The 20,705-nt window shown below is 44.9% G+C and overlaps 1 protein-coding gene across 8 annotated transcripts in view; it reads right to left on the minus strand.

Annotated features, from left to right (window-relative positions):
* Window positions 1-1,650: 1,650 nt before the first annotated feature.
* BASP1 (brain abundant membrane attached signal protein 1) overlaps window positions 1,651-20,705 on the minus strand; it is a 57,098-nt gene continuing 38,043 nt past the window's right edge. For all 8 annotated transcript variants that reach the window (XM_072825046.1, XM_072825043.1, XM_072825042.1 and 5 more), the window contains exon 2: window positions 1,651-3,329. In XM_072825046.1, coding sequence (XP_072681147.1) covers window positions 2,621-3,319 — 699 coding nt within the window. In that variant the 5' untranslated portion in view covers window positions 3,320-3,329 and the 3' untranslated portion in view covers window positions 1,651-2,620. The remainder of the gene's footprint in view (window positions 3,330-20,705) is intronic.

Below are 20,705 nucleotides of genomic sequence, written 5' to 3' on the forward strand. Positions count from 1 at the left end.
TGCATTTGATTGTAGTAATCACCAAAAACCCTGCCCCAATTTTTCATTAAAATAAGAGGAAAGAAGTCTGTGAATATATAACATACTGCTTCCACCAATCACATTTATCTGTAAGAAATGCACAGCATTTACTATTAGCAGCCATATAAATGTGCTCCACACTTCACTGCAGCTGCTCTCTCCCCACCAGCACCACCAACCGAACCCCCAAGCTATTTTACCACTGGCAGGACACATGGTGAACAACCTGGACATTCCTCTGCCATTTTCTGTACCCAAAACAGCTGCTTGGTGGTTAAGGTAATAACATATTTCATGTATGCTGGGCTTTCAAGCATGAAGATTCAAACTCATTTCACTATAGAAACAAGAACCAAAAGTACCAGAAGGCGATGATAGACGTGAATTGAACCCAACAGGTATAATATTTGCCCAGTATTCAGTTTCACCATTTCTTCTTCCAGCTTTACCCCCTGGCAACATCTCAGGTGTGGTTTACGCTGCAGACCTCTCAGAGGTTGACTGGAGACAAGTTCTTCCACCCGTAGGAACAGGACCAGGCTCATGTGCATCTCCTGTATCACTAATGTCTCTTTGGAAATTAATTCCAGGATACTGACCCTTCACCAGTCCTACAGAAGATTTTCCTTAGAGTGTGCAACTATACTTATTACTGATTAAATTACCACCCAATCCCACTCCCCCACAAAAGTTTACCTGATTCGATCATGAGGAACCTTTTTGTGGCCAGGGTTACATTCATTTTCAAGAGTTTTTACATTTGAGATTTAGTTTCCAGAATCCAATCGGAAAAGATCCAGAGTATATCACCAAGAGACCCAAGAGACTAAGCGTCACTGCTTATCCCGGCTCTCCAAGCTCTTCCTCCTCCACAGAATATGTGGAAATCTGAGCAAGCTCTGGGGGAGAAACTGAGGAAGAGAGTGCCATCACATTTGTTGCTGCGTATCTATCCTACAAAACTGTCGCCAGGCAGGTACACAGACTATACTAAGTATTTCCCAAGGGAAAGGGGTCTTTCCTTAGAGATCATAGAGGCTTCACCCTCTTGTAGGTAAAGCAGAGAGGCCTGGAGGTTAAGTGACTTCCAAGTCATACAAGTCATTAGTGGCAAAAGCAGGACAGGAATCCGGCTGCCATGAGTCCAGGTCCATACTTGCTCTCACATGCTGTCCTGACAGCCTCCTCATAGCCCTTGGGTCCCCTTTCCAGGCTTTGAACGAAGAGGATAAATAAATGGATAAAATAACATGATCATCACTGGTCTCACAACGTGCATACATGGGACGTTTCTCCTAATTCTCTTTCCCAGCTTTCAAGGTCAGCTGCACTTACTGTCTCTTGTTTTATTCAAAATATTTGTTCCAAGTAAATCAATCCCCCCTGTTTTTGGAGGGCGCATATCCGTAGCTATTGTCAGTTTTCAATTTAGCCTCTCCAAGATAATTTATCGACACTGATCCACCAGCTAATTGTTTAAACAGATAACGTTCCCAGAAGTGTGAGCATACTGCTCTAGACACCTAACCAAATACTACCAAGAAAGTGCCTAATAGGGCGCTCTGTTGTCTCCGGAGGAGATCACCCAGGAGGAAGGAGCGGTAAAAGAAAACCAAGAGTCTTCATCACTTCTTTTTAATTGTTTAACTTTATTACTGTTGCACCATTTATACAATTACATATAATTTCAATGCATCCATTGTACATTTTTTTGTTTTTTTTTTTATTTTTATTTTTTTCCATTTTCCAATGAGTGGTGTGTTGGTGTCTGTGACACAGAATGGAAGAGAAACCGGAACTGCAATGAACGCAGACTTTTTTTTTTTTTTTTTCATCTCCACTGACCAATAAACAGAACTACAGGTGCACCCAACCACGGACATGCATTAACTCGTCATGAGAAATCTAGGGAGGCTAAGTAGGATGAGAGAATGTTTGTTACTCCCAAAAATACCTGGGGAGGAAGAATGGAGTGTTGGCATCGAGATACATGTGGACAGGCTTAGTGGGCTGTCTGAAAGTTGGCATTCATCCACAACATTAAAAAAATATCAAAATAAGAAAAGCTGTAAATTAACAAGAAAACACAGAAAATACTGCTTTCATAAAGATCTGATTGCCTTGGCAGAGGCCCTGCGGGCAGAATCAAACGCATCACTCCCAACCCCCTCGCAGAAGACAAGATACTCGGATCTTAGCGGCGGAGCGCATGTGACAGCAGTTCAGGTACAAAAGATGTACTGTACTTTCAGACATTGAGCTTTAAAATCCAGGACTGATTGGTAAAGTTGACTGAAGGTATATTAGATATTTCCCCGACAAAAATACTATTTGGATTCTCCCCACCCCCTCCCTCCCTCGATGGGACAACATCCTTCTTTTTTGTTGTTGTTGTTTTGTTTTTGTGTGTGTGTGTGTGTGTGTGTGTTGGTTTTTTTTTTTTTTTTTTTCTTTCGTGTTTTTCCTCCTTGGGCAATACATATCATTACTTCCGATGTGAAACGAGTTAGTAGAGGAGAGAGAGACAGAGGGGAGAGACACAGGGGGGGACACAGGCGGCGGCCCGGCCGGCCGTCGAGTCAGTCGGCCGGCCGTCGAGTCAGTCGGCCAGCGCGACGGCTTGCTCGGCGTGGCCGGCAGGGGGCGCGTCGTCCGCGGGGGCGCCGGGGGCGGCGGCCGAGCTCTGGGCCTGGGCCGCGGCCGAGCTCTGGGCCTGGGCCGCCGTGGCCGCCGGGCTCTCCTTGCTGGACGGGGCCGCCTCGGCGCTGCTGCTGCCGCCGCTGCTGGGTTTTGAGTCTGAAGCCGGGGCCCCGTCGCTTTTCGTCTCCTGCGCGCCGGGAGCTGCGGGAGCCTCAGTCTTTGCGGGTTCCCCGGGCTCCTGGCCCTGCTCCCCCGCCGCGGCCGCGGCCTGGGTCGCCGGCTCGGGCTCCGCGGCCTGGGGGGCGTCGCCGGCCGCCGGCTCGGCCTCGGCCTTCTGGGGGGGCTCGGCCTTGCCGTCGGCCGCCCCCTCCGCCTCCGTGGGCTCGGGCTCCGCCTTCGGGGCGTCTTCCTTGGCCGCCGCCGTGTCTTTGTCGCCTTCCTTGTCTTCGGGCTTGGCGGCCGCGTCGGGCCCGTCCTTGTCGGCCTTCTCCTCCTTGCCCTCCTTCACCTCGGCGCTCTCGGCGGCCGCCTGGGGCTCGCTCTCCTTCGGGGTTCCCTCCTCTTCGGTCCCCGCCCCTTCGGCCTTCTTGTCCTTGTCCTTGGCCTTCTCATCGTTCACGTTGTACCCCTTCTTCTTCTTGCTCAGCTTACCTCCCATCTTGGAGTCTCTGTAACACAGCACAACACGACAGGGCACAAGGAGGGGTTACTCGTGGCTGGGGGGGCGGGAAGGTCGTGCCCCTGTCCCCCACCTGCCCCCACCGCCCCAGCCCCACGCGGGGGGAAGGTCGTGCCTCCTGACTCCCACTGCCCCCACCTGCCCTCGCCGCCCCAGCCCCACGCGGGGGGAAGGTCGTGCCCCTGCCCCCCACCTGCCCCTCACGCGGGGGGAAAGTCGTGCCCCCTGCCCCCCACCTGCCCCTGCTGCCCTGAGCTCCACGCGGGGGGAAGGTCGTGCCCCTGCCCCTGCCCCCCACCTGCCCTCCACCTGCCCCCACCTGCCCCCGCGCCCGGAGCCCCACGCAGAGGGAAGGTCGTGCCCCCGCCCCCCACCTGCCCCCTCCACTCCGAGCCCCACTTGGGACTCGACCCTGAGCCCAGTGCCAACGCTCAACCACTGGGCCTCCCAGGCGCCCCCAAAGGCTGAAATCCCGAGCTCCAAGGTGATGGCCTTAGGAGGTGATGAGGCCGTGAATGGGGCGCCCCCACCCCCACAGAGGGCAGCACAGAAGGGACCCCCCCTTCCCCAGAGGTCCCCGGACTCAGCGAGCTCAGGCATCAGAGCGCCCACGACGGTCCCCCGGCGCCACATGTGCCTGCACCTTCCCCTGGGGCTTCCCAGCCTGGAGAACTGGGAGAAATAAACTCTGATTTACACGCCACTTGGTCTGTGGTAGTTTGTTTTAGCAGCCAGCATGGACCACGACGCTGCCTCTGGGTAGGAAAAGTGAAAGAGGCCACGGTTCACCAATAAAGACTCCAGAATGTTCACGAAGCCTACACTTTAAAATGGTTACCAGGAAAACAAAAATAATAAAATAAAATAAAGTTCACGTTACCTGTATTTTGCTACAATCAAAAATTATAAAAAAGAAAAGAAAAGAAAAAAAAAAGCAAATTATAGAAAGATAGAAAGTAAAGAGCTCAGTGATCCAGTGTCTCCTTGCAGCAAGTTGAGGAAATAATCAACCGAGATCAGAGAATCCGCGATGATTAAACACTAAGCTTGTCGATGGTAAACAGAGGTGGAGCAGTGTTTCTTTCTCATGTGCCTCCTGACCAACAGCCTGGGGACTGGGTGTTGAGCACCCGTGCACAAAATGGCAGATGCAGCCATTTCACATGGTGGTAGAGCTGGGAAAAGGCTTCATCGTCTTAACATACTTTCCAGAGAAAGGGCAGAGCCGTAGTGAAGCACAAATCTCAAATTTCTAGAAAATAATCTCACACTACAAACTCCTTTGAAATTCCCTTACTCGTATATATGCCCACATAAGCACACGTATCTTCAAAGACCAAAGGCAAGTAGTATTGGGCCTATTTCCTGATTAAGCAGGACCAGATAAAGGAAAACTATCGCTCAAGAAATGAAAAGCACAGATAGTGTCTCCAGTTACATTTAGCTTGTTGTGTCAGACTTGTATTCATTGCTTTCTGAGATTTTTTTTTGGCTTAAAATAAAGACTTCTGTAGTATATAAAAATGTCCTTCGTGATCAATTACCTGATTAGAATTCAAACTAATTCGATGGTCATTAACAGACTTTCTACTTCAGGTGAAGTCCTCAGCTCGTTGGAGGCCTTTGATTCTGGCATTAGAAACTACAACTGAATTTGAATCCTTAATTTTTCTCCTCTGATATGAAAATGAATCCCAATAATCCAAAAGTCCAAGAGAGAGCCAGCCTTGTCCCTGGCCCTAGTGGAGGTTAGAATGTATAGGTGACAGGTGACCTGGTTCTGTCTCAGGTGAAGGACTCTGGGCTGAATGATAAAGTTCTCATTGACCAGTCACTTTTTTCTTTTTTTTTTCTTTTTTATGTCATTCATTTAGAACAGAAAATTTTATTCCTTACAGTTCTTTGAACCATGATTCAGGACAGTTAAATAATCTACATTTATCTTTAAGCTGGGTGTTGAGTAGGAGAACACTATTCTTCAGTCAAAATTTGTCTCTATCTGCTCATTTCCACCCTATATGTGAATTTCCTGTCTGGAAGGTCTTTCATGTTGGAGGAAGAAAAAAGCAGTAAGTTGAAAGATGACCGAAATAATTTCCTAGTCTGAAGGAAGGCCTTTATTATGTTAGGAAAGAATTTCTCTTACACATTTCTTTTAAAAAACGAATGGCTTTGGTCACAACCCACTTCAGACATCCAATGGGCTCTATTTGACTTAATTTTTGGCTATTTTTCCCTCAGAAGTGGCGGGCAAATATATACGGCGGTAGAAATACAATTAAATATACTTTAATCACATAAGCAATCACAAAGCAGTAAATGAAAATATAAAGACAGAAGTTGGACCAGTGTTCTCAATTGTAGTTTATGACTCTGAGTTCTTAACCAGCCAGTGTGCAGGACTTTCAGCTCTGATATTTCGAGATGTATTTTGGTACAATAGGTTAGAGCTAAGAAACAGAACACCTGACAGCTCTGCTTTTTCTATGTATCCTCCAATTCTATAATAGAAACCCATATACCAACTTAGAAATTACAGAATAGAAGACAGAGTACAAATGCGGTGTGCCTTCTGAACAGAACATAGGAGTGCCTCTTTCTGACACACACAGCATGAAATTCTATATAGCCATCCCCAGAGGCTTAAAATCATGTTGGTTTACAAACCTAAAATCTGTGTTACTAAAATTGGTTTTCTGAAACACAGGGCCACTTTCTATTCTTTCAGCCCAGCTGCGATTCATTTCTGGGTAGGAAATGCATGCACATAATCAAGTTGTATGTAAGAAAGTCTCCATCCCTATTTGTTTTTCAAACACCAAGTTAATAAACACCCTTACTTTTTGCTAACTTTCTTGTGTTCGTTACACTGGAGTACCAGAGGAAGAAGGCTAATAGAAAAGCAGGGTAGTCTGGTTGTTTCCTAAGACAATGTGGATGAAAGACTTGCATATGCGCAGGGGCAAATTAACTGTAATTTAAAAATCTATTAATGGTTTCCTGAGTGTCAAGCAAAACCCTAATCCTAAACTAATCCTAAACACATTACTCAATGATCTTATTTAATCTTCTCAATGATACTTACCATTAGGGAGTAAATAGACCATTAGCATCCTCCTTTTACCCATATGGAAATTCTAACTAGCTCATGGGGCAGTACTATAAGCAAAAGGTCAAATCCAAAAGAATTAAGGCGAAAAGGCACCATCCAGGAGATCAAAGGGAACATCAGAAACAAGCTGGTAACCGGACAGAGCTCGTCTCAGGAATGTGACCCACCCTGGGTCACAAGGTTGATGCAGATATGGGGTGACTCAGAACTCAAGATGTCATCAAGATAATGATGAAATTCAGAATTTCAGGTATTCCCTGCCCCTAATCTTTTCATGGTCCCATTTGTCAGTGAAGCTTTGTATCAGGATCTTTAACAAATAAGGAGAACACTGGGCATGTATTTTAATTATTTCTCTCATATCAGCTACTTCTAATTTTCAAAGAAATTAATTGACGTAGAAAGTTTAAAAAAAAAAAGTTTAAAAAAATAAACCAGCAACAAATAATCACTTCACTTAAAGCTAAGTCTGAGCTACAGTGAAGGCTAAGACCACCTTTGCATTTCCCCACATCTGGGACACTCACTTGTCATTAAAAACCGAGACCCACGCCGATGCATTAAGCTAAGCTCCATGTGCTGATGCAATAATCAAACACTGCTGTTGATCTCTTGGCTTAAACAACAAGTTTGAAGCAAACTCCAGAGTTGTCCTTTAACATTACAATCTGAGGTCACAAGGGCCAAAACTATAGATTTATGGCTTCATGTTGGCATAGAAAGTAACAGTCAACAACACAGAGAGCACTCGGCTGTGTTTAATCTGAAAATTCTGGACAAGAATTATTTCATGGAGTGTTTGCATGTTGCGTCACGGTTGACTCCTAAGATGTTGCCATGAATCCCACCTCCCCAGCTCACCTGCCCGGAATCCTTGGGCAAGTGGCTTAACCTCATCGTCCTTCCATTTCCTGTAGGGTAAAAAAAAAAAAAAAAAAAAAAAAAAAAGCCAACCTTAGGAGAATTTAATGTGAGGCATCAGGCCAACATCTGACATTTCATGAGTCTGCAATAAATGTTAATTCCTTTCCCCATCATTTAATTTTCCAATTCTGAGGTAGTTCTGGGCTTGTAAACCCCAAGGGAATAGCAGAACATGGGCTTCAAACACACAAGCTCTGCAATCAGGCCTCAGAAGCCCTGTAATTAAAAGAATATTTAAAAATATTTTGAGATGTCATCTTAAAGATTTGAGATCTCTCAAGTCATCTCAAGAAGATTTTTGGTATGCGTGTTTCAAGCTGGCTCCTGCTGACCAGCTGTGTGTGCAAGAGAAGCTTGCCTGACAGTTAGCTCTTGTCACCATACTGTCACCATGCTCTATAGTTAGAGGGACTATTTCTTTGATCCGAATGTTTTATGTACAGAAGACTCTTTTTAAAACATTAAGAGTCTATTATAGCAAGAAATCATTTTCCATTTCAGTCATCAGGATGACGACAGACCCAAAATCTGCAGTTAAAACTCATTTACTGTCTATTATATATGTGAAAGGCCAAAAATTTGGGTCTATGCCTTATCTCAACTAAACATCCATTTCTTATGAAGGGAGGTAACACCGTCAAATGCCCCAGCCCCCTGGCTTGTTTTCAACTTTCTGCAGAGGATTCCTTTCTCCTATAAAGTGTCAGTACTCTAATCCTATGAAGGTCCTAACATAGTGTTTGAAATCTCCCACAGCTGTCCTGTGACTTATTCCCCCAATCTTACAAAACCAGATCTCTCTCTAGTTGGAAACAAATACCCCAGAAGAATTAAAGTCCTGCTTTTCGGTGATGAGAGGAGAAAAGGATGACTCTAGCGCTGTTCGTGGGCCAAAGCGACCTGGAACAGGAACAGAGAAGCCAGAAGGGAGGCCAGAAAGGTCAGAGGAGGGACCCTGGTGGTGGTGCACTCTCTACACCTGCCAGGGATCTCAGGGGCAGCCTCCACACCCACCACCTCCTGACACTGACCTCACAGCCCTCCCACTACACAGTGTCTCTGTTTATTGGCAGCTAATGACTTTTCCTAATAAATAATAGTGTGTATTCGTGAACTTTCATGAAAACTCCAAGGGTGTGTTTCTCTAACACCTTCAGAGGGGGAAAGGCACATAAAAGAGCAACTCCCTAGTGAGGCAGGCAAGGTAAGGTGATGGGTTTGGGCCTCAAACGAGTACATGAAGTAAAGTAATAAATGGCCTAAAAATAAGGTTATTAATTCTTTCTCCAAAACAAATATTCTGTTGAGTCTTGAAGCTGACAAGTATTTTTTTTCTTATAAAACAAAATCCTGTTTACATGTTCAACTAGGAAGTTGGATACTATACATCTATCCATTAAAAAAAAGAATATGTGATCCTATAGATCTTGAAACCTAAAAAAAAAAAAAAAAAAAAAAAAAAGGATGAACTCTTAAGAGCTTAAATTTTACATTAAAAAATTTCTCTGGGGGATTAAGGGCAAGAAATTTGAAAGGCTGTAATCAACATACTCTAACAGACGCCCTAAAGTACAAAGTTCTCCCAATTCATTTTTACTTTCCACTCTAGGAAGCCTATCAGGGCACATGGAAGATGCTTCTTAGCCACTGAAAATCACCTAAGTCATATTTATTTTGTACGCACAACCCCCAGTTACATGGGGTCGAAATCACCTCTGTACAAGCCGAATTCCCTCCAGAATTTCATTAAACAACAATTCTCGCAAGCTCTAATAGGGTCAGCTCATCCAGAACTTTCCTGATCGGTACTGAAAAATCTTCTTACCTTAAAACAAACCAATCTATCACCAGCACAGCCTCCGGAATTAAAATTTAGTTTCTCATTTTGGGAAAATAAAGGCAGAAAGGCAGAGGACAAAATGTCATCTAGAAAAAAGTTAAATAAATTATGAATTTCTTTAAGATGTGTCAAAAACAAACCACCTAGCACTCAGTATGAAGTTTGCTAAAAATGGCAAGCGTGCTGAGTGCTGGTCCCCAGCTGTCAATAATTTGCTTACCACTGAGCAAATCACCTTCCCTTCTGGGTCTCAAATTTCCTATTCAGTAAAATGAAGATATTTAAAGTTCATTCTTGGGGGCGGGGGGCAGGCTATGTGTGTGTGTGTGTGTGTGTGTGTGTGTGTGTGTGTATATATATTTATGAATGCTTGTGACGTAACAAAATGCTATGTGTGAAAAATGTGTGTGCTCACCATCATGGTCTGAATGTTTGTGTCCTCCCAAAATTCCTAAATTGAAAACTAATCCCCAAGCTGATGGTATGGGGAGGCGGGGCCACTGGAGAACTTTCATGAATGGGTCTGGTGCCCTTATGAAAGGGACCCCACAGATCTCCCTCACCCCTTCCATAATGGTAAGGACGCAGCAAGAAGTCGGCATTTTGCAACCCCAGAAAGGGCCTTCGCCAGAACCTGACCATGCTACTCCCTGATCTTGGACTCCTTGCCTCCAGAACTGTGAGAAACAAATCTCTGTTGGGTCGAAGCCACCCAGTCCACGGTTCTCTCTTAGAGCAGCTGGAACAGACTAAGACAATCAATGCAGTTCTATATTCCTGCTAATGATCATCACAAAAACTTACCCCATCTTGCACCCTGATGATTACACTGACAATCAGTTGGTTTACTGCTGCAATTGGATTTCTTTGATAATTTCGACAAACATGAAGCTGGCTAAAAATTAGAAATAAAAATTTATAAAACATCTAAAGATCAAGAAATATTTTTGGATGTTTTCAATTACACTTATTTTTTTATTTTTTTAAAAGATTGTATCTATTTATTCATGAGAGACACAGAGAGAAAGAGAGGCAGAGACACAGGCAGAGGGAGAAGCAGGCTCCCTTCGGGGAGCCCAATGTGGGATCCCAGGACCCGAGGGTCACACCCTGAGGCAAAGGTAGATGCTCAACCACTGAGCCACCCAGGGTCCCTACACTTTTTTTTTTTAAGATTTATTTATTTTAGAAAGAGAGAGACAGGGAGGTGCATGGAGTGGGGAGAAAGAGAGGGAATCTCCAGCAGACTTCCCATTGACCAAGGAGTGCAATATGGGGCTCAATCCCATGACACGGAGATCATGACCTAAGCTGAAATCAAAAGTCAGATGCTTCACCAACTGAGCCACCCAGGCCCCCCTTCAATTATATTTAGGAAACATTTTCAGAGTATATCAGCTCCGTAGGTAATGAGTGGGACTGGACCTGAACCCTGAAAACATGTCAGATGCAGACATAACTGTCAGAAAAATTACATTTCTTTGGCTTTGCTCATGCAGAACTATTCTGTGGTGTTGTGTTTATAGAAGATGCTCAGTTGTTTCCCTTGACCTACTTCTGATGGGTCATCTACCAACCATTGGTGGTCCTGCTCACCAAGATCTGCCCTATGCCAAACTCTAAGGAGCATTTTCTAAAAACAATCAAAGGCTAACCATCTTCCCTTTTATGCAATGCTAAAAATATTTTTAAACTATCTTTTCAATAGAATTTAAGTCCATCTACAGAGGATCCTTCAGAAGTCCCTCAAGCTACCATGACATTCCGTTTAGTGCTGTGTAGAAATATTGAGAAAAACCACGAAGGAAGTTCTTAGGTCCAATTTGATACAACGATTTATCCACCTAACACTCAAAAAAAAAAAAAAAAAAAGTCAGTGACTTAAATGCCTCGTCCAGAATTAGCAGAGAGCACCAACGGTGTTTGCAAAGCCTTCAGGAACACCGCTTAGTATAAATGGGGGACCTGTCTTCTTTCTAAAGCAAGATTATACTGTTTCATGGGACACTAACACGAAGCACTTAGTCATGTGTGGCCTCCTGACAAAGTCTATTTTGTCTGCCAGAAACCAGCTTCCACCCACTTGCTACGGGTGAGAAAAATTATCTAAGCAGTGATTAGATTCACTTCTTCTTCAGTAAGTGCTAAAATTCTCAAGCTCCTAACCACAAACTCCTTCAAACCCAAGAGCTGGCAATCAGCATTTGCGATTCACAGGACAATTTTGCTTCTACCTAGAGGTTGATCTTCTCATGGGGGAAAAAATAGTATCTTGAATTTTATGGGAAAAGGTGGCTTAAATTCCTGAGACAGAATAAATATGGATTGGCCAGTACCATAAAAATGGTCTAAATTTTGCCAAAGTTGAAGGTTTTCACAAAGGACTCCTTCTCTTTTCCTTCTTTTGAGGAATCCGAAGAGCTTAACACATAAGCACTATTGTCACCCATCAATTTTACCGTCTACTTGGGTAGGACACTTTTTGTTTTTTTTGTCTTTAGCTGAGCACAGAAATATGGAATATTTCTTCCAAGGGGGGAAAAAAAAGAATCCAACTTGTTCATAAAGGTCCGTATCTTTTTAGATTCTATGTTCAGAACTTCATTAAACAGGTTTACCTGAGACATCTCTCATGAATAACTTTTTTTTTTTTAATCAAGGTAGAATTCATTTCTACAGTTATTGTCACAGGGAAGCTACACAAAACTGGGACGTATCACCATTTTTACAAAGCTATCAGAAAGCAACATTCTATTTTTTTAAAACTATTTTATTTACATTTGAGAGAGAGAGAGAGCATGTGGAGAGGAGAGGCAGAGGGAGAAGCAGATGCCTCGCTGAGCAGGGAGCCCGATGCGGGGCTCGATCTCAGGACCCCGGGATTGTCACTCGGGTTGAAGGCAGACACTCAACCGACTGAGCCACCCAGGTGCCCCAGAAAGCCACACTTTAGAAGATTTTATTTGCAGTCTGTATGTTGGGAAAGAGTCCAGGCTAGTGATAGGTTTTAAATGCCAACTTTGCTTTGGTAACATCAGCGTGAGGTCATGGTGACTTTACACACTGTAAGGGCAAAGATTCATCGGCCTCACATCAACAAGAAAGTAAGCACGTGACTGAGACAGGCGGCACAGGACATTTCTCATTTTGAATAGTCTCTCTCCACCTCTCGTGCATGGATCCTTCTGGAAATCTACTCCTCCCTCAGACCCAATCGTTTTCTGCCATTTTTAACTTATGACAGTGGAAGCCCAAGATTCCCTCCTGTAAGCTTCTCCAGCAGGACCCGTCCAGGGCACAGAAGAATGAGTCTCTCTCACACTCCGGGAGTCACACCTTGACTCCACTGTGCACCAAAGCTAAGGCAGTGGCATTCTGGAATAGGAAGCCCGTCCAATAGGTGCTCTGTCCCCCCCCTTCCCCGTGCTCAGAAAGGAGCCCAGGCTGGCAGACGCCAGTTGCTGTGGCGTGGGGGAGCTCCTTGATGCTCAGTAGCCTCCACAGACAGAAGACAGCTCTCCCCCTTTCAGAGCGGGGACTCTCAAGCCCTAAGGCTGCTATGAGTGGAGACACCTCGACGGCCTTCAGCTTCAGTTGAGAAAACTGCCAGTGTTTTCAAACATAGGAAGGCAGAGGCCTGCTTACCTGGAGAGCACCTATGGCTACTCTAGCCATTATGGAGTTGTTCCTCTGGCTTGGCAGTGAAATGTGGGGCTTCTGGGAGCACATCATTCACACTTGCCTTTCCTGAGTCCCCAAAATACAATACTTACTGAACAGTGTGGCTGGGGTGCAGGTGAAAGAGAAAAGGAGAAACGTCGGATCAAGAGGATGTCGGAGTAGAAGAAACAGCGGCATCGTCATGACTAACTTGAAGATTTCAATCCTTTGAGGCAGGTCTCAGGAGCATGCCCACCAGCCACCCCGGAGAGTCCCTCTGGAGAACTGGGTCATCCTAATGGCTTGCTCGCCTTTTTTTTTTTTTTTTTCCTTTCTTTTTCCAGGACACTCCTCTCACCTCCATCGTCCTACTGCCATCAAAACAGACTTGGGTGATAAGAAATGGAGAGAAGGAGGATTTGAGGAATCTGCGTGTCTTTGGGGGAGCACCGGGGAAGGAGTCTGCTTCTGCTGATTACCTGTGTCACCTGACAACCTCCTCTCTCCCAGGCTATGCTTTCTTCCTCTATGTAGTGGGGAAGATTTCCTATTTTGCTAGATTTTTAAAAGTTTTTTAAATTGAAAAATATGTTTCTTGCCTCGTACTTCCCAGATGATTTTTTTAATGGTAGCTGAAGCACACTGGTACATTAGCTTCAGGGCTGAGACACAGTTGAGTCAACAAGCCTGTACGTTATGCTGTGCTCACCAATGTAGCTGCCACCTGTCAGCACGCAATGCTGCTGACACCACGGATTGTATTCCCTACGCTGTACCTTTCATCCCTGAGACTCCCTCAACCCGTAACTGGAAGCCAGGGTCTCTCAATCTCCTCTTCAGCTGTTTTTACCCAACCCCTGGGCCCCTCCAAATAGCTATCAAGAACCCATCTGTGTCTTGGTGGCAAGCAAAATTATTGGTAGTTCAATGTTAATATCTATCTTTGCCCATATACCGAATTTTAGATGTGCTGATGTGCAGAGAATTACCACTTGTGATGGCTGATTCTTTATTTCAGTAGCACCATGCTGGTTCTATCCATTAGCATTGCCAGAGTCTTTGGAACAAAAATGCAAGCCCCAGTGACAGCACTGCCCCACTTCAGCAAATGCAACCTTGCATAATGACAGTTTCCAGGCGTTAACTACCTCACAACCATGCACTGTACCCTTTCACCAATCACTACATACTCCACAACATCACCCAGTTCCATTTCTCATTAGGAAATTAGCACATTTTTGTTACTCGGTCAGTGAGCAACACAATTCTGTGACAATGAAAATCACTGGTATACTTAACTGGCATATAAAACCAAACTAGAAAAAAATGACTAATATAGAATTTCTCCCATATGATCCAAAAGTTACTATATTTACAACCTCACACGCTATTCCTATTTATGCCTTCTTTCTCTGCGCTAATAATATCTAGGCACCTTCCTATATAGGCCAGTTTGAATCATCCAAAGGTCCCATCCATTGTCAAGTTTTGATTTTGAAAATGCCAATCTGGATGAACTAACCATTTTACCTAGAACCAGGGCAAAGGAGTTTTTAAGGATGATAGAGAACAGATTACACAGAATGAAGACGATGACTCCACATATATAGCAACACAACATGAACATGCCACAGCGTGCGTCAGAGACTGGAGTGTTATTCCTGGTTTGATTGCTGCTTCATGGTGTGATCAGTGCAAGACGCAGTCTCTTTGTGATTTTGGTTCCATTCTATAATCAGAAGAAAATCTATCTGCTTCACAAGGATGCTGAGAATGAATCAATGTTTCCTGAAAAAGTTAAATGTACAGCGGGAGCATAAGAACTGTATCCTTGAACAAGCGATTGTGAATTCAGGGCTGCGAAGCTTCAACAGGTTTATAAACAAAGCAATCCATTATTGATTTTTTTAATGTAATCTATAAAGTCAGAACTGACTCATGAACTGCATCTGCAAACAAACTCTTCACCAGACCAACTGGGTTTATAATGACTCTGGTCACAAAAATATCCAAGCCAAAGCAAACATTAGGATAAGACTGGGGGTGGAATTGGCCTTTTAAGAAAGAATCTACAAAGAATGAAGAAACACAACAAATTCAAAAGCTATATTCAGGGGCAGCCCGGGTGGCTCAGCGGCTTAGTGCCCCCTTTGGCCCAGGGCCTGATCCTGGAGACCCAGGATCAAGTCCCACATCAGGCTCCTGCATGGAACCTGCTTCTCCCTCTGCCTGTGTCTCTGCCTCCTGTGTGTGTATGTGTCTCTCATGAATAAATAAATAAAATCTTAAAAAAAAAAAAAACAAAAAAAAAACAAAAAAAAAACAAAAGCTATATTCAGGAGATCCCTGGGTGGCTCAGCGGTTTAGCGCGTGCCTTGGCCCAGGGTGTGATCCTGTGGGTCCCAGGATCGAGTCCCACATCAGGCTCCCTGCAGGGAGCCCGCTTCTCCCTCTCCCTGTGTCTCTGCCTCTCTCTGTGTCTCTCATGAATAAATAAATAAAATCTTTAAAAACAAAAAAACCCAAAACCTATATACAATAAGAACAGAGGAAAGAAGGCAGTTAAGTCCAACGATTTCTGATATCAACAAACGACTGCTCCTTTTCTTTTAAATAGTTATAACTTTTATTCTAAAAGAGAAAAAAAATGAAGATCCTATTGCCTACATGTGTTTTTGGGATTCCTACCAGAGTGCGCTTGGTCGTAGTGATTTGCTGTGAGGTTTTATCAATGCCTGGTGATGATTTCCATTGTTGGAATTACTGTTCTCAGTGTCTGGTTGAGTCAAAGCTTCTCTAGTCAGCAACTGTAAGATCACTCCACAGAGGGGATGGGAATGTCCCTTGGGGAGAGGGAACTGTAGCAAGAATTGTCAACCTATGTCTAAGTTTCGAAAACACTTAAGAGAGTTTATCCCTTTGTCATAATAAAAAGCACTGTGAAACCCGCACCCCGATGTTTCTAGCAGCAATGTCCACAATAGCCAAAATGTGGAAGGAGCCTCGGTGTCCATCGAAAGATGAATGGATAAAGAAGATGTGGTTTATGTATACAATGGAGTATTACTCAGCCATTAGGAACGACAAATACCCACCATTTGCTTCAACGTGGATGGAACTGGAGGGTATGATGCTGAGTGAAATAAGTCAGTTGGAGAAGGACAAACATTGTATGTTCTCATTCATTTGGGGAATATAATAGTGAAAGGGAATATAAGCGAAGGGAGAAGAGATGTGTGGGAAATATCAGAAAGGGAGACAGAACATAAAGACTCCTAACTCTGGGAAACGAACTAGGGGTGGTGGAAGGGGAGGAGGGCGGGAGGTGGGGGTGACTGGGTGACGGGCACTGAGGGGGGCACTTGATGGGATGAGCACTGGGTGTTATTCTGTATGTTGGTAAATTGAACACCAATAAAAAAATAATTTATTAAAAAAAAAGAAAGTATACTATGAAAATGTGCAAGAAATACTTGGAAAAAAGGACAGACACACTCATACTTCTACAACCCAATTTTCCCAAAGAGTTGATTAAGAAGAACTAGATCTATAAAATCAGAGAGGTCTCTGATACAAATGAAAATGAACCACAAGTGACATCTCTATTATTCTCCTTCATTAAGTACAGAAGCATCCTCAAGTTACCTTTGGGGATCTCTCAGCAAAAACCGAACAGACAGGGGCACCTGGCTGGCTCAGTCGGTGGAGCACGTAACCCTTGATCTCAGGGTTGTGAGTTCTAGCCCCACACAGAGATTGCTTAAACATAAAATCTTAATAAAAAAAAAAAAAAAAAAAAACATGCTGAGTGACCTCAAGAACTTCAAGTGTTCAGAAATTATTCTAGGAAAACAGACCTATCTTAATGGGAAGACAACTTTTTTTGAAGTGGGTACAAGTATAACAAGCCATGAACAGGACAAGTGAGCAAAATGCATCCCGTAGCCTGACAGGGGAGAAGACATACAGAGACAATTAAAATGAGAGTAAGTGTCCTTAGCGAAAAATCATAGTTTTCCCCCAAAGAGATTATCTTTAGTTGGAGTCAGGGCATCAGGAAAGTTTAATAGAAAAGGCGGGATCGGAGATGGTAGAAATACGGAAAGAACTTACATCGTTCTCAGTCTGCTTAGGACTCTTACTACTTAACTTTTAGGCGTATTAAACTCATGACCTGCCTCATCAATCCTACAAGGAAGGAACTGTTACTACCTTCACTGTACCCCGAGGACACGAAGGCGTGTTGCAGGTATATTCACCTAGGATGCTCATGCAACTACTAGCCTGGAGATGGCATGGGGCCCACGCATGCTGGCTCTTACACGAGGCCCCAGCCACCACGATCCACTGCCTTGAAAGACGGCGACACTATACGTAGACGAAAATAGGAAAGTAGAAAGTCTGTACGTGAAAAACAGGAAGGTCTAGTTCAGATTGCAAGAAAACCCTCGAGATTTAGGAGCTAGGAAAGGATGTATTTACCTGGAGGGAGGGATGATGGAATATAAATCTATAAAAGTTGTCTACTAGGATGTTGGTGTTTAGGTGGCAGGAGTGGAAAATGAGCTCTTAAAGGAGCTGGGAAAGAAGAAAAGTGTGTGTCTCAGAAAGTTGCTTTCTGAGCAAGGGAGGGTCTTAGGAGGCAGCGTGGAGGTTGTGCATGCTGCTGCAAAGAGGTCAGGAGAGATTAGGACAGAAATTGTGCAATCTGGTCTGGTGAGGAGTTGTCAGCTACCGACCCTGGAGTGACTCAGGTAGAAGAGTGAGGACAGTGTCCCTTAGAGAGGGCTCGGAGTGCAAAAGGAGCCAGAGCATATGCACAACGGTCCGCGTTAAAGAGCGTTGCTAAAGCAACAGCAAAAGTCAAGACAAGAATTTGCAACGCTGTCAAGACAGAGTTGGGAAGAGCTGCAAATACAGATGGGGGATGGGAAGAGACCAGGAATAAAGAAAGGGACTAAAGGAGAAACAAGGAGGAGACATCACTGATGGTTCAAGGTTTTGGAACACTCAGGACGGAAGTCGAAGTCGAGCTTGGCCAAGTTTACTTACCATACGGATGGGGAGGGAGAGGAAGGAGTGAGGGCAAGTCTAAGACAGGGGCGTGCCCAGACCCCGCACCCACATCACTTTCTTCCAGGTCAGTATGGTCAACTCGGATTTATTCCGGAACAAAGACTCGCTACGATCTCGGTAAGACCTCTCTGTAGTGAATGTTAAATCATGAGCGTTTGAAACACTTGCTTATCTTTTAGTAGCTTAGGTCCCTATCTACCTACGTCATTTATTATTTTATCACTTAGCTTCTTTCATGTCACAACACTTAGGATTTCTCCAGGGCGAGGAGGAAAAAGACATTTCATCAACTAAGATCCTAAGGGTGACCACTGACCACTGACCCCAGCGAGGTCTTACTGTGGAACAACTTGATGTGCAAAAGTAAAGCAAATAGGTTTCCTGCATTATTAAAGGGAAGCCAGTTGGTCTCTAGATACTTACGTTCCATGTAAGTATAAGGAGGACACCAATTCTTAAGAACTACTTTTCTACACTTATCTTTCCTGATCATACAATCTGGTCTAGAGCCTTCAGGAGGGTCCATCTGTGGCTATTGATCAGTAGCACCGTTGCTTAGTTCCGTCGTATTCTCGTGTACTGGGTGGGCAGTTGTAGCAGTAAAACCAATTTCGCCTTCCTTGAGCATTGACCTAAAGAGTTTCTTCAGGTGTATTTAACATGTACCTGAAAACCCCCGAACAAAGATTTCATACTGGGTTGCTAATTCACGATCATTTCTCGATAAAGATTGCAGACCCAGCACACACTGAAATATGCAATTTTCAAAGTATGAACTTCTCAAATGGAAGAACCATGAGTGTAAATCCCGTCATATAAACTCAGCTGTCACTTAGCAGTAGAAAGAGGTACGCACAATTATAACCGACACGACCGTTCCATTAAATGAGACATGGCCAAGGTCCAGGTATCACCCAGGATGGCAAATCCTATGGCACTAGGACTCATGGCATAATTAAAGAGGAGGATGCACAAGTCACTGCAATAATACTGACAAGATTTTTTTTTTTAATTTTTATTTATTTATGATAGTCACACAGAGAGAGAGAGAGAGAGGCAGAGACACAGACAGAGGGAGAAGCAGGCTCCATGCACCGGGAGCCCGATGTGGGATTCGATCCCGGGTCTCCAGGATCGTGCCCTGGGCCAAAGGCAGGTGCCAAACCGCTGTGCCACCCAGGGATCCCCTGACAAGATATTCTTGAAGTTTTTATATACGTAATGTAGAAACCAGTTTTTTAAAGTTTGCCTCCCACCAATTGTCCATTCACCCATCAAACCAAATCGATGACGGTGCTAACGCTAGGACAGAGGACAGTTAAGCTTGTCTTTGACTATAAAGCTGACTGAACGCAGAGGGTCTTTTTTCCCCTCCCGTTTAAAGCATCCTGCCACATGCAGCCCACACTATCAGAACACGTGTTACTTATTCTGGTCAATAGTCACATGTGCTTTCGGCGTCTGCTGTGCATTTATGTCGTTATTTGTGTGCACGTAACGAGCGGCCCTTTACATGCAGCCTCCTGACATCCAACTGCATAGGGATCACCCGTCGGCTTAATCAGTAAGAGCCAGTACGTGAACCACAACCAGCTCAGGAAATGCAAGCTAAGATCACTCCAGAACCACTCCTCCCATCCACAGACCCGGGAGACTGGCGTGTCCTATCACGGCAACTAATTTCAGACTCTCGAGACAGAATTAAATAAAGCACAGGGCTGGGGGAGGACTTCTAGAAGTGGAGATATTTCTGCTGCTTCCTGCCGAACTACACAGACCTTCCTGGGCCTGCAGCCGCAACCGACTGCTCGGGGCTGCCCGCTGGACAAAGATGGACGGACGGACGGACGGACGGACGGCCAAGGCGCGGGCAGCAGGTCCACCTCCACGGGGAGGAACTGCAGCTTGTTGCCAGTTTCTCCATCTCTGATCACGAAGGGCCGCTTCACACGTTTTATGACCATTTAAAATTGCCCCATATTGACATTTTAACGTACCTTGTGGTTCTGGCATCGGTACTGAATGCAGTATCTCCAGCCCCAAAGCAATTTCATATTTTAATCATTTTTGATGAAAACCATCCTAAAATATTGTATACATGCCCTTGATTTTTTAAACAAGGAATCTGCTTTTTGTCTTGGTGTTAGGCCTACCAGAAAGCAAATAAAGGTTTAGGAAACCTCTGCTGAATTAAGAAAGAACGTATTAAATCCACAGGCGGACACTACGCGCCGTGGCTGTTTTCAAGAGGTCCCTACAGTGTCGAGTTTTAAACACAGCGTGACATGTAACGTACTCGTAACGCACCCCGGTCCCCCCTTTTAGGAATGGCCACCTGGCTCTTGAAATTTCTCAACACGCCCTGAGCAGTGTCCCTGGGTCTTTTATCTCCAGACCCTTTATGGGTCCTAAAAAAAAAACAACCACAAACCCTATTTTTCCACCAGCTGACCCTGTGAGAGCTGAAGGCGGTGGCTCGGGGGCCACGCACGGAGCAGTGCGGCCCGGGATGCGCAGCGCCACCGAGGCAGGGCAAGCTTCTGCAGCATCCGTGAAAAGCGAACCGTGAGAGTCCCGAAGACCAGGGTGGCTCCTGGTGGCCTGAGGGCTGGGACCAAGCTGGAAGGACAGCTCGCTGCATCCAACCGGGGGGCGCGTCCCCCAGCTACCGGCCCAGCTCAGGGCCCAGTCAGCTCTGCCGCCCGGTGGCCCACCCCTGAGCACCATCGGCCACTTTCCGTCCCGACACCTGC

This window comes from Canis lupus, chromosome 4 (assembly GCF_048164855.1).
Source record: "Canis lupus baileyi chromosome 4, mCanLup2.hap1, whole genome shotgun sequence".
NCBI classification, from domain to species: Eukaryota; Metazoa; Chordata; class Mammalia; order Carnivora; family Canidae; genus Canis; species Canis lupus.